At 41.6% G+C, this 13959-nt stretch overlaps 2 protein-coding genes across 2 annotated transcripts in view; both read right to left on the bottom strand.

Moving 5' to 3' along the window:
* LOC306874923 (gamma-glutamyl hydrolase-like) overlaps positions 1-10821 on the bottom strand; it is a 50217-nt gene extending 39396 nt beyond the window's left edge. Inside the window, exons 1-6 of the mRNA XM_079425255.1 lie at positions 10482-10821; positions 10274-10388; positions 10143-10193; positions 9879-9963; positions 9668-9806; positions 9268-9374 (exon numbers count right to left, since the gene is read on the bottom strand). Of these exons, the coding sequence (XP_079281381.1) occupies positions 9268-9374; positions 9668-9806; positions 9879-9963; positions 10143-10193; positions 10274-10388; positions 10482-10578 (594 nt within the window). The 5' untranslated portion in view covers positions 10579-10821. The remainder of the gene's footprint in view (positions 1-9267; positions 9375-9667; positions 9807-9878; positions 9964-10142; positions 10194-10273; positions 10389-10481) is intronic.
* LOC306874941 (CD48 antigen-like) lies at positions 10482-13433 on the bottom strand. The gene is made up of 4 exons (XM_079425278.1): positions 13335-13433; positions 12131-12451; positions 11754-12053; positions 10482-11668 (listed from the first exon to the last, which is right to left on the bottom strand). Exons 1-4 carry the CDS (start codon positions 13381-13383, stop codon positions 11511-11513), a joined length of 828 nt encoding a protein of 275 aa, XP_079281404.1. The 5' UTR covers positions 13384-13433; the 3' UTR covers positions 10482-11510.
* Between the last annotated feature and the right edge of the window lie 526 nt (positions 13434-13959).

Genomic DNA, 13959 nt, shown 5'->3' with positions numbered 1-13959 from the left:
AATAAAATAAAATAATTGCGCGGGCGCCCCCGTGTACAGTAGGCTAAGCGTGACAATATACGTTGAGGATTGATATAAAAGTAGACTTCTCCTTATCGGTGTTTTATGGCGGTACACTACCGCCACCAACCGGACTGGAGTGTGAAGCACTAATGGGCAGTGGGAAACAAAGAAACAAACAAAACAAAATAAATAAATAAAAACAGCTAAATTCTCCCTTTTAATCCAATATCTTTAACGAATTTCATTATTGTACTGTATACTTCATATTGTCCTGCATTTTCTTTCCAAAGGCTGTGCATACTAAATGTTTCTATGCCCATTCTGCATATTGCCTTGACAAGTTTTAATCTATGAATTAAGTTGTTTTTTTCTCAATGCTTTTTCTATGTGTAAGGTGCACCAGGACAACAAAACAAACCAAAAAAAAAAAAACCTTGAATACAAACTTTTGTTCTAAAATTATAGCTTAAAGAACAATTTAAAAAATGTGGCATTATTTGGATTTAAGTAGCTGTATAGAAATCCAGAAGGCTGCATGTCTCATGTATGCCATATATCCATTTCAAATGTACAAATTTACACAGTACTGTAAGTGGGATATTGATTTAAAGAGACTGTTTCTAAATGTTTGAATTGAGGATACAGTTGATCTCCCAATACTTGGCTGCATGCGTCGACCCCCCTCAGCCATTGTAAGGCCATGATTGACAACATGGTCCACAATAGTGGCCCTTATTTGATCTGATATGCATCTGTTTTGCCTCTGTACCCTTCCACCATGCATCCTAACTCCCCTTCTTCCCCTCAGCCGTTGACCCTGATCATTTCCTGGATGTCCATCCATTGTCAGAATGTGTAACTCTTGTGTTGTCCTCTGTCTCTATTCTTTTCAATTAAAGGTTCATTAAATGCACCTTTGAGCAATTTCAGAGAATTGGTTTATCATTGCTTGATTTACATTATTTTCATTACTGAAAGTCAAGATTCACCTGCACAATTCATGGTAAATTTACAAAAAGTCAAATAGAAATACTTTACAGTTTATGACAACTAGATCCAACGTTTTTCATTTAAAGACTTAAACGATGAACTAATGACTAGATCTTTTGAGGGGTAGGACTATTGCACAGAGAGCAACAAGTTTTCGAAACACACATTTTGAGCAACTGATGATGCAGGAAACCACAGACAGATGTAGCAACATAAGCAATTGCATGAATGTACAAAAGCAATCACAACATGTTCAAGAGCTTTTATGATGTGCTGTTCATTGCACAGTTTAAACAGTTATTCCAGACACATTGATGCTATGAATATTGCAATTTTGTAATCACAGATAATGGACAGAAGTTTTACACATTGGGTTGTTGGATTTTAATGTTTTATGGGAAATTTCTATAGACAAGGGTTTTTATACTGTACCATACAGACCATAAAATGTAATGTATGCACTGTATACCACTGACACATTATTATACTATTCAGCCCAATTTTGATTTTTATTTGCACTTCACTTTTATCCAAATGAACAGAAATTTTAGCCCATAATTTATCAATGGGACATGCGACTATTATACAATGCTACCAATAAATAATGTGTTAGCATACTATAGCCTATATAGGCTAGCTCACATTATTATATTTCTGCTTCAACGTAGGTAACAGTGAGAGGTGGTTTCAGACAATGTGTTATTAAAGTGCGATATTCTGCGCTGCATTCATACGGACTTTTATTCTGCCTGAGAGAATTTAAAGCCTGTACTGAAGGCGGAGCAATTTGGCCAATCAGATGAAAGGGGCGTTTCAGCGCCGCCCACGTGTGCAAACGAAATATCAAAGCTATAAACCGATTTGTGAAGCGCAAACGAAACATGAGAAATCAAGCCACAATTGTGTTTTCCGTTTATTCTAAAATCTGTTATTTAGAAAAAAAATCATTTTCCTGCAGAATAGAAAAACATAGTTTTAAGTATATATATATCTGAATAAGGCAAAACATGATAAATGAAAAAATTATCCATTTTCAAAGCAAAAAACGGAAAACGAAAAAACGGATCATTTTTTCATTTATCATGTTTTGCCTTATTCAGATATATGGAATGGACGGAAGATACCCTGATTGGGCAAAAACAGATTCAGTATTCCTCAAAATGAATAAATAAAGTGAAATGGAAACATGCATTTACTCATCTTACTTGGGCAAAAACAGATTCAGTATTCCTCAAAATGAATAAATAAAGTGAAATGTAAACATGCATTTACTCATCTTACTTGGGCAAAAACAGATTCAGTATTCCTCAAAATGAATTAAAAAAGTGAAATGGAAACATGCATTTACTCATCTTACTTCCTCAAAATGAATTAAAAAAGTGAAATGTAAACATGCATTTACTCATCTTACTTGGGCAAAAACAGATTCAGTATTCCTCAAAATGAATTAAAAAAGTGAAATGTAAACATGCATTTACTCATCTTACTTGGGCAAAAACAGATTCAGTATTCCTCAAAATGAATTAAAAAAGTGAAATGTGAACATGCATTTACTCATCTTACTTCTTCAAAATGAATTAAAAAAGTGAGATGGAAACACGCATTTACTCATCTTACTTGGGCAAAAACAGATTCAGTATTCCTCAAAATGAATTAAAAAAGTGAAATGTAAACATGCATTTACTCATCTTACTTGGGCAAAAACAGATTCAGTATTCCTCAAAATGAATTAAAAAAGTGAAATGTGAACATGCATTTACTCATCTTACTTCTTCAAAATGAATTAAAAAAGTGAAATGTAAACATGCATTTACTCATCTTACTTGGGCAAAAACAGATTCAGTATTCCTCAAAATGAATTAAAAAAGTGAAATGTAAACATGCATTTACTCATCTTACTTGGGCAAAAACAGATTCAGTATTCCTCAAAATGAATTAAAAAAGTGAAATGTGAACATGCATTTACTCATCTTACTTCTTCAAAATGAATTAAAAAAGTGAGATGGAAACACGCATTTACTCATCTTACTTCCTCAAAAATGAATTAAAAAAGTGAAATGTAAACATGCATTTACTCATCTTACTTCCTCAAAAATGAATTAAAAAAGTGAAATGGAAACACGCATTTACTCATCTTACTTGGGCAAAAACAGATTCAGTATTCCTCAAAATGAATTAAGAAAGTGAAATGTAAACATGCATTTACTCATCTTACTTGGGCAAAAACAGATTCAGTATTCCTCAAAATGAATTAAAAAAGTGAAATGTAAACATGCATTTACTCATCTTACTTCCTCAAAATGAATTAAAGTGAAATGGAAACACGCATTTACTCATCTTACTTCCTCAAAATGAATTCACGAGTTCACATTTACATATAATAATAACGGAGCAAGTTTATGCGTATTTGGCGTGCTGTCCAGGGGGAGGGCTCCGAGCTCGACCGGGGAGAGGGTACGAGCTCGGCATTTAGCCCGGACCCAAAGTGCTCCCCCAAAATGCTATTATTGCAGGAAAGCAGCCGAAGAGGGGCTTGATAACCCCCCAAAAACTTGCATGGCTTAGGCTGAAGGGATGCTGGATACTGCTGTGGTAGTGGTATTTCTGTGGAATCTGGAAGTAGAGATGAGAGGGAGGTAGAGATGCAGGCTCCTGCGGGAGCAGTCACTGCAGCGGCAGTGGAGAAATATAGAAAAGGCTCCTGCGGGAGCAGTCACTGCAGCGGCAGTGGAGAAATATAGAAAAGGCTCCTGCGGGAGCAGTCACTGCTGCGGCAGTGGAGAAATATAGAAAAGGCTCCTGCGGGAGCAGTCACTGCAGCGGCAGTGGAGAAATACGGATAGGGCTCCTGCGGGAGCAGTCACTGCTGCGGCAGTGGAGAAATATAGAAAAGGCTCCTGCGGGAGCAGTCACTGCAGCGGCAGTGGGGAAATACAGATAGGCTCCTGCGGGAGCAGTCACTGCGGCGGCAGTGGGGAAATACAGATAGGCTCCTGCGGGAGCAGTCACTGCTGCGGCAGTGGAAAAATATAGAAAAGGCTCCTGCGGGAGCAGTCACTGCTGCGGCAGTGGAAAAAATAGAAAAGGCTCCTGCGGGAGCAGTCACTGCAGCGGCAGTGGAGAAATATAGAAAAGGCTCCTGCGGGAGCAGTCACTGCGGCGGCAGTGGGGAAATACAGATAGGGCTCCTGCGGGAGCAGTCACTGCTGCGGCAGTGGAGAAATATAGAAAAGGCTCCTGCGGGAGCAGACACTGCAGCGGCAGTGGGGAAATACAGATAGGCTCCTGCGGGAGCAGTCAGTGCTGCGGCAGTGGAGAAATATAGAAAAGGCTCCTGCGGGAGCAGTCACTGCTGCGGCAGTGGAGAAAATATAGAAAAGGCTCCTGCGGGAGCAGTCACTGCAGCGGCAGTGGAGAAATATAGAAAAGGCTCCTGCGGGAGCAGTCACTGCAGCGGCAGTGGGGAAATACAGATAGGGCTCCTGCGGGAGCAGTCACTGCTGCGGCAGTGGAGAAATATAGAAAAGGCTCCTGCGGGAGCAGTCACTGCAGCGGCAGTGGGGAAATTACAGATAGGGCTCCTGCGGGAGCAGTTACTGCTGCGGCAGTGGAGAAATATAGAAAAGGCTCCTGCGGGAGCAGTCACTGCAGCGGCAGTGGGGAAATACAGATAGGGCTCCTGCGGGAGCAGTCACTGCTGCGGCAGTGGAGAAATATAGAAAAGGCTCCTGCGGGAGCAGTCACTGCAGCGGCAGTGGAGGAATATAGAAAAAGGCTCCTGTGGGAGCAGACACTGCAGCGGCAGTGGAGAAATATAGAAAGGCTCCTGCGGGAGCAGTCACTGCTGCGGCAGTGGAGGAGTACAGACAAGGCTGAATGTAGTGCTGTTGGAATGAATGGAGTGGGGATGGGCCGTTGAAGGTGGATATAGGTGATGTTAAGAGGGGTTGGCTATGGAGGGTCTGAAGTTCGGGTTCCCAGGGACGTATATCATTAAAGGGGTTGGCCGATTAGTGTTTGGTGAGCTTCCTTGATCGAATATAGCTTTTGAAAGCTTCTGACGACCAGTGACCAAGTGCTTGAATCTGCTGCTGGAAAAGGCCTTTATGGGCCGCTGTGGTTGTTGCGCCTATTCGGAACGAATGGCTGGAAAAGTTTTCGGCTGGGGTACCAGATAGGAGCAGGACTGACTTAAGGTGCTTTTGGAACCAGAAGCGAGTGACGGGGCGGTTGGAGTCGTCTGTAAACAGGGGGTCGGATGGGAGTTGGCCTGTGATTTCCTGAGGTGGAGGAAAGCTAGGAGGGCTTGGTATGGGCGATAGGAGGTTGAAGATGTAAACAAAGTGGCCTTCTTTGACTGGTCTGTTTTACTTGCTTAATGAAGTAAGAGATAGTTTCATCGTCCAGCACCGCTAGATCAGAAATGGTGGGGTGACTTTTTTAACTAGACAATCAAGCGGGCGTGAGCTGGTGGATTTGGACGGAGATGATTCTGGGCAGGGGGGAATGGATGGGTTGGTGAAGGGGCATAAAGTGGTGGAGTGGGAATTGGATCGGCGGACCGCACATGTAATGTTACGGCGGCCTAAAAATATTCTGTTATGGAGTTCGGTGTCCAGGGCTCCCCAGTAGGGGGCTTGATTCCGCTGGGCTACTCGAATGGCGCATTTAGCTGCAAATAGTTTATGGTACGTATAGAAGTGGGAGCCTCCGTATGATAATGCGAGTTCGGCAACTATCGCGAGATAGTTGCCGAGCTCGCGTCTTCTGTGGGGAAATTCGGTGCAAATAACTTCCGTTTAGCAGTTGGAAGTGATCGTGAATTCGGTGAATGATAAGATACGTGACGGGTTGTTAGCGGTGTTCTTTAAAGTGACGGAAGATTCATCAATTCGGCGATCAGCGGACGGAGGTGAAATTGGTGACAAAAAGGAAAAAGGTCTATATCCGCACCTGACAAGATCTGTGTCCTGATGGAGTTGGCTACGGGGCTGGTTCCAGTGCGAGCACATTGGCGGGATGGGTAGGGGTGTGGCTGAAGAAAGTGAGAATGGACCTCGGGAGGAAGGAAGGGAAAGTTAGCCGCCAAGAAGCTAGCGGAGGCATGCTTGTGCTTGGGAAACTTCGAGGATTGGAGGAAAGGGAGGGGAAAGGGAGGGGAAGAAAGGGGGAAAGGTGGGCGCTGGGGCTTGCGCTGTTAGCGGCTGCGTGCTTGCGCTTGGGTAAGCTCGGTGAGCGGAGGAAAGGGAGGGGAAGAGAGGGGGAATGGCGGGCGCCGGGGCTTGCACCGTGGTTAGCGGAGGCATGCTCGCGCTTGGGTAAGCTCGGTGGGCAGAGGGAGGGGAGGAGAGGGGGAATGGCGGGCGCCGGGGCTTGCACCGTGGTTAGCAGAGGCGTGCTTGCGCTTGGGTAAGCTCGGTGAGCGGAGGAAAGGGAGGGGAAGAGAGGGGGAATGGCGGGCGCCGGGGCTTGCACCGTGGTTAGCGGAGGCATGCTCGCGCTTGGGTAAGCTCGGTGAGCAGAGGAAAGGGAGGGGAGGAGAGGAGGAATGGCGGGCGCCGGGGCTTGCACCGTGGTTAGCGGAGGCATGCTCGCGCTTGGGTAAGCTTGGTAGGCAGAGGAAAGGGAGGGGAAGAGAGGGGGAATGGCGGGCGCCGGGGCTTGCGCCGATTGCGGAGGCATGCTCGCGCTATACGTGTGTGGTGGGGCTGCTCAGTGTTGCCAACTTCTTTCGATGGAAAGTAGCTAAGCCAGTTTGAAAGTCGCTAAATGTCGCCAGATGACGTCATGCGCTAATTAGCATATTCGTGACGTCATCACGTCATATTGCCTTTACATTTGTTTGTCTCTCTGTGCTCATACTGTATTTTAGTGCAGCCAAATTCTGAATAAACTGTTTTTCTTTATATATATTTTACTGTTTATGTTGTCAGTCAACGGGATAAATATGAAATAGTGACTGAAACGCAGCCCTTTAAGGATACATAACCATATGTATGGTTATTTAGCTCTCCCTCCTAAGAAGTTAGTCTGCACAAAAATCCTGATTTATAATTGGGCCGTCGTCTGATGAAATCAAATAATACACACAAGATAAGACGAGACAATGCCTGTGCTGTGATTTCGGCTATATTTGTATGTAAAATTAGAGAAGCAACATAATATCTATTTGAACTGAACGCGCTACTTACTGAACAGAGCAGATACAGAGAAAGAGGTGCGTGCGCGCTGACCTCGCGCTGTTGCGGCAGTACCAGCGATCGCGGAGACTCGCCAAGTTAGTCAAAGTTGCTAAATTGGCAACACTGGGGCTGCTGGCCATGGGTAGGGGAGGGGATTGGGTGTGGGGCGGGGCGGGGCCGGGGCTTTGGGTGGTTCCTCGCCGCTAGCAGAGGTGTGCTCGCTCTGACGCGGCGGCTTGTGCTAGCTCGGTGGCTCGAGGTGGAGGGTGGGGGCTGGTGGCAGCGGCATCCGAGGTGCGGCCTAAACTTGCTGAAGGCCTTCTGGTGCGGCCTAGTGGCCGGAGGCCCGTCCCAGAGGGAGTGGTTCTGGTCGTGAATAGGGAAAGCCGCGGCCCTGGCTTGTTTTAGTCACTGCTTTGGACAGAGGTGAAGAGTTTGAAGGCTCCCCGGACTGAAGAGAAGCGTAGAGGGCGAGGAGATACGCTTTGTAGAACGACTTGAAATGATAATGCTGGCGCTGGTGAGTACCTGGCGAAGTCCTGCCACGGTCCAATTTCCACGGCTGGGGCGTAAGAAATGGCTGGCGTGAAGGAGGATGCTGGAGAAGGTGGATGACGCCTTGAAGATGCAGGTGATGGCGTGCCTCGACACCTGGATGTATGAGCGGGTGCTGTGCGGGAAAGCCGGTGGCCCAGTGTTGCAGCCGTGGGCTCGAATGTGATGTCCTGCGAAGCACTGGTGCAGAGGACGGCTGCTGGTGGTGCAGGAGGATCCGTGGTTTCCAAGGAATTTTGTTTGCGAAAAGTTCTGTCTCTGACATGATTTCTTCGATTGGGTGTGCCAATGTCGGAAGACGAGAGATAATGACGGTAAGACTGCTTGGTTATTTATAGGGATTCTCTCTCATGCTGATTGGATAAGTGGTGTGATTGCTGATGATGAATTGGCCGTGTTAATTATCTGCGCGTGCTCCTCCCGAAATTTGTTAATAAAACATCACTTAAAAAAGTGAAATGTAAACATGCATTTACTCATCTTACTTGGGCAAAAACAGATTCAGTATTCCTCAAAATGAATTAAGAAAGTGAAATGTAAACATGCATTTACTCATCTTACTTGGGCAAAAACAGATTCAGTATTCCTCAAAATGAATTAAAAAAGTGAAATGTAAACATGCATTTACTCATCTTACTTGGGCAAAAACAGATTCAGTATTCCTCAAAATGAATTAAAAAAGTGAAATGTGAACATGCATTTACTCATCTTACTTCTTCAAAATGAATTAAAAAAGTGAGATGGAAACACGCATTTACTCATCTTACTTCCTCAAAAATTAATTAAAAAAGTGAAATGTAAACATGCATTTACTCATCTTACTTCCTCAAAATGAATTAAAAAAGTGAAATGGAAACACGCATTTACTCATCTTACTTGGGCAAAAACAGATTCAGTATTCCTCAAAATGAATAAATAAAGTGAAATGGAAACACGCATTTACTCATCTTAGTTGGGCAAAAACAGATTCAGTATTCCTCAAAATGAATTAAGAAAGTGAAATGTGAACATGCATTTACTCATCTTACTTGGGCAAAAACCGATTCAGTATTCCTCAAAATGAATTAAGAAAGTGAAATGCAAACTCAGAATATGACGCAAACCTGCAATAATTAAACCAATTAAATAAAACAAATTTACTTCATATATTCAATCTCACTGCTGACCTTTGATGGTCCCATACAAATAAGCATCACATTATTTATTTTTTTATTGATCAAATAAGAGTGTTACTGTTATTTATTTATTTTTGTTGGAAAGCCCAAGTGAAAACGCACAAGTAATGTAATGCATTATTTCCTATAAAAAGTAACAAAGTAATGAAATTAGTTACTTTTTTAAGGGAGTACGCAATATCGTAGTGCATTAAAAGTAACTTTCCCCAACACTGCGGGTCAGTAGGCATAAAGAACTACCGTGAGAAATACAGAAGTCAATGTTTCTGGTTTTGATGGCATTCCCCATTGTATGCATTGTGAAATAACTTATGAAAAAAATTATCATATGCATAAAAAATGTTTATTAAATAAAGTTGTACCTGCACGGACAAGCTCCAGCTGTGGAAATTAGACGTGATGTTTTCCTCTGACAGAGACTGAAGAACATCCTTTGGAAACTTCTTGAACAACCTGCTGTTTTGAGCTCCTGTAATCAATCAAAATCATTGACCAAACATCAACTCATTGTAAACAACTGTAATGAGCTAATGCACAAAACAGGTATAAGAATAGTAAGCCACCTCATCATGTTGCACATCTAGTTTGTCATGGGTATATAAATATTCTTATATAAACTTATACATAGAAGTGTGCACTGTTACATGTTTCCACCCATTAAATATCACTTGTAATAATTGTAAAGAACAACAGTGCTGTATTACTAGTAAGAGTTTGCCATTCCAGTGACACATTTGGAGAAAAACACACACTGTAACTAACCTGGGGTGAAGGTCAGTGGCAGGGCGACTGCTTTGGTGTCAGTCAAGGTCAACAAGTTCTTGTTGCTGGTCAAAACCGTGAGCTGCTGGAAGCCCTGGCAGGTGCCCCAGATCGGAAAATAGTCCGAAGCATCATTAGCCTGTTGTGGTTAATAAAGAAGAACCATCAACGCATATTCAGATCGATTCAAACTAATTTTCATATGACTTACCTTTATTGCAAGTTCATAGAAAATCTTCGCCGCTCTGGTAAACTGAGACTTTTCGATGTCCACATCCCCACCAGGAAGCAGCAAACTAAATGGGTAAAAGCGGTCAATATAGGTATGAATAAAAACAGCAGTTTTGGAACATGTTTTCTGGTTTCTAGCTGGTCTATTAATTGGTTTACAAGATGGACTAAATATAAACCAACTTCCATGTTGAAAAAACATCTACCAGCTTAGGTAGATGTCAAACTAGTCAAAAACACTCACCCATTTATTGCGTTAAACAGTTTTTCATACTCCTCCTCTGTGCGATTTATGCTGCAAAACAAACATATTTACCTTTATGTATACTTTCTTTCTTTCTTTATTTTTGAAAAATAGCATGTAGCTTAACATACTGAATTGGTACAATCCTGGCACCAGCTGACTCCAAGTGTTTAACATATGATGCAGCTATATAAGAAGACCCCTGTGCAGGAGGATCTTCCTCTAAGTTTTCCTGGGCTAAAATTCCTGGATTGCAAAAAGATGCATATTGGCTTACGATAATTAACCATGGTCATTAAAAGAAAGAAAAACGCATTAAAGAATCGCTTTCATTCTTACCGATGATTGGTCTGTCATTTAAATTACGAGCGCATGATGCTGGAAAACCGCTTAGAAAAGCGGCAAACACCGCGAGCAGGAGCACCTGGCGATACATCCACCTCAGGTAACGTTAGCACACCAAAGGACGAACTAAAGGAAAGCTCCTCGATGTTATCTGTAAAGAAGGCAATGTCAGCTCCACAGGCGATGTCAGGCTTTTTAACGAAAGCTGCACCCGGATCCGCTTATCCGTGATCCCGTTAACCGAGCGGCGCGTGAATTACCGAGGCGTTGACTGATCTTTACTGAGGATCAGCTCTGATAAATTCACTTTCTAATGAGAGAATAGCGAACAGTCACGGCTGGCCCCGCCCACTCGAATCGTCACAATGACATACGCATGTCAAAACGTTCTTAAATTCCGACTTCAGAAGCTGTTGTAATGCCACGTGTGTTTTTAATAAATAATTAAACCTAACGTTACGTAAACGCTAAGATAACAGATACAAAGGCACAATAGAAAGATTATGATTTAACCATTATTTTCCACATTCAGTACAAAGGAAAGCATTGCATGGCATTATTAAAACAATAAGACAAATCATCATAACACACCCAATTATTAAACTGATGACCTTTCATAACAAGGTAGGTAACCACTTGTACTCACTTGCACTTACACTAATGCACTAATCCTGTAACTCAACTGAGGACACATTGATAACTTTCTGAACATTGTGGGTAACAGTATTAAAGACTGAATGTGTTGCTACTAAAGGGCAAGTTCTTTGTAAAACTAATCAACTTCCTGTCTACGCTTAAATGCTGACAGGCCACAGGTCTGCTACCTACCAGACCACAAAAACAGAAGAAAGTGTTTAGTAAGCAGAGATGAAAGATAAGACTTTTTTTATTGCATAAACGGATGTTAAGTAAAATCACGATTGCACAAGAATCAGAATTAGTTGTGAACTCTATGCTATCTTGTGTTACAGGGCATTCACAGAATATAAAACATAAAGATAGGTTTATTCTTGATATAGTAAGTCAGTTATGATCTGATAATGATTTCAGAGCTCTTCTTTTCTGTTCAGCTCTTCTGGATCTGATTTCATAAACCAGAACAACAACAGTAGCCACGCCCACCAGAGCAGAGAGGACCAATTGGATCACAGCTTCAGTAGAATTACAACAGCAGACACATTCTGAAGGGGAAAAAGAACTAAATAAATATCAGTATGTAGAATGATTTATAATATGCTGTGCTGTTCAGTGATGGTTTGATGCTACCTGAACATGGCTGACAGAGTTGACTGATGTCCAGATGTTGAGTCCGGTTGCTGATGGGATTGTTGAGCACACAGCTGTAGGTGTTTTTATCCTGATATTCCACCTCCAGAGGTAGAGAGAGACTGATGCTGAGATCAGACACACTGATGCTGGACAATAAACTGTTTCCTTTGTACCAGGAGAGAGTCACATGACTCACAGTCACCACTGAACACAGCAGCACACATCTGGATGCTGATGATCCTGATGGTGAAGGATTTTGAGGGCAGTAACTAGCAATGACAGGAATGGGAAGATGAGCTGGGAAACAAAGAAATATAAATAAATCAAAATAAAACGTGAGTTTTGAATATGTGGCTTTTTTATTTTTTACTCACCAATGACAGTAACATTGAACGTTCTCTTTAAAACGTTTTGCCCAATCATCTGTGCTTTATAAAGTCCAGAATCTGTGGTTCTGAGGTTTCTGATGATGAGAGATCCAGTCTGATGATCCAGCTTCAGTCTGTCTTTGAATATGTTGCGAGTTCCAGAGATGACTTGGGACGATATGTTGAGTTTAGCGATACAGTCGTCTCCACACATCCACATTATCAAATCGTCCTCTTGTATTTTAGTCACACCAGTCGGTAGGGTGACAGAATCTCCCTCCATCACTGACACAGACTTGATTTCATCTTCCTCAACACCTAACACACCTGAAACACACAAGAGCATGGAGCAATCACGGACTAAAGCACTTTACTAGCTTTCTGTTGGTTCACTAGTTTCAATGTTATATGAAAACATTAACTAAACAATTGATTTTTTTAAGCGATTAGAGTGTTTCTTGAAGTCAAATCTGTCTCAAATGCATGCAACCCAGCCCAGTTTTCTAATGGTCACAGTAAAACCAACACTAGAACCGCCGAAGTTATGACTGTCAATGAGGACAAAGCCAAAAAATATAAATAAATAAAAAATTAAAAAGCATGGCTTTTTTTAAAAGTAGCTTTTCAATACTGAAGCTATTTTATTTATCTATGATCATTGTAAAATCAGACTACAGTTCCTTTTTTATTGATTACATATTATCATTACATATTATTAAGACTTTTAGTTTGGTGGAGATTCACAAACCAGATGGCTAGATGGCTATTACACAGAAAATTGAGAGGCCACACAGCATTTGACCACTGAATTTACAAAAATCATTTCAGTTTTAAGAAGTGTTTTCTCAACATTGCATCACTACTGATGAACACATTCATTTTTATTTGAATTATATCACTCAGTGGGTAAATTAACCATGCATTACTGTCTTTGAAGGTTGTTACACTATCCTGAACTCACACTCATTTCACCATGTCAACATCTTTACAGTAGGTACAAAATTAATAGAAATAAGTCAAATATATTTGAAATCGGTTACTCTGCAATCCGAATATAAAGTTGCTCTCCATTTACTGTAGTAGACAGGTTTACTGATAACCAGCACTACAGTAAAACGACAAGATGCATCAAAAAACTATTTAAAACAAGTTTTTGCAAATATCTCAGCAAGAGCTAAAAGGGCTAAAAAAAGAGGACATTTTAACTTACCAACAAGACACCAGAAGCACAAACCAAACAAAACAATCCCACGAAGCATTTTTTATCAGCAGTTTGCTGTGCTGTCTGGAAGAACATAACTCGAAATGTGATCAGGTGTGAATCCTCCCCTATTTTCCACCCTCCCCGTGGCGTGCAGACGCACTAACTGTGCATTTGCATTTGTTCTACTTAGCCTACACATTTAACCATTGGTAGAAAGTATGTCTTCTCTTTATTATTTATGGCAGCCAAGCATGTTAAGGGTGCTGATATTAAAATAAGTATAATATTTTACTTTACTTGTGTGCAAACTGAAACCTACTAAAGTACGATTTCTTGCAATTTCTCTATTAAATAGTCATTGGCAAATAGATACCTAATTGTAAGTAGCATTAAATAGTGTTGATAGACTAACTACTTTATCTATATTACTTTATCTATATTAATGGGAAAGAGTGTGTGGTTCGTGTTACAAGGACAGGAAGAAGCCATTCAACCACATGCAACATAGACACAAGCTGTATTTGCGTCCACTCAACAAAACAAAAAACACATTTAGATAAAAAGAGGTCAGATCCACTTTAGGTTTCAGTTTGTCTCAGAAGCTGATCACAGTTCATTAAACACACACACA

Source organism: Barbus barbus, assembly GCF_936440315.1.
Source record: "Barbus barbus genome assembly, chromosome: 9".
Taxonomy (NCBI): domain Eukaryota; kingdom Metazoa; phylum Chordata; class Actinopteri; order Cypriniformes; family Cyprinidae; genus Barbus; species Barbus barbus.
The sequence above is the reverse complement of the archived record's forward strand: the minus strand, read 5'-3'. Positions and strand labels throughout refer to the sequence as shown.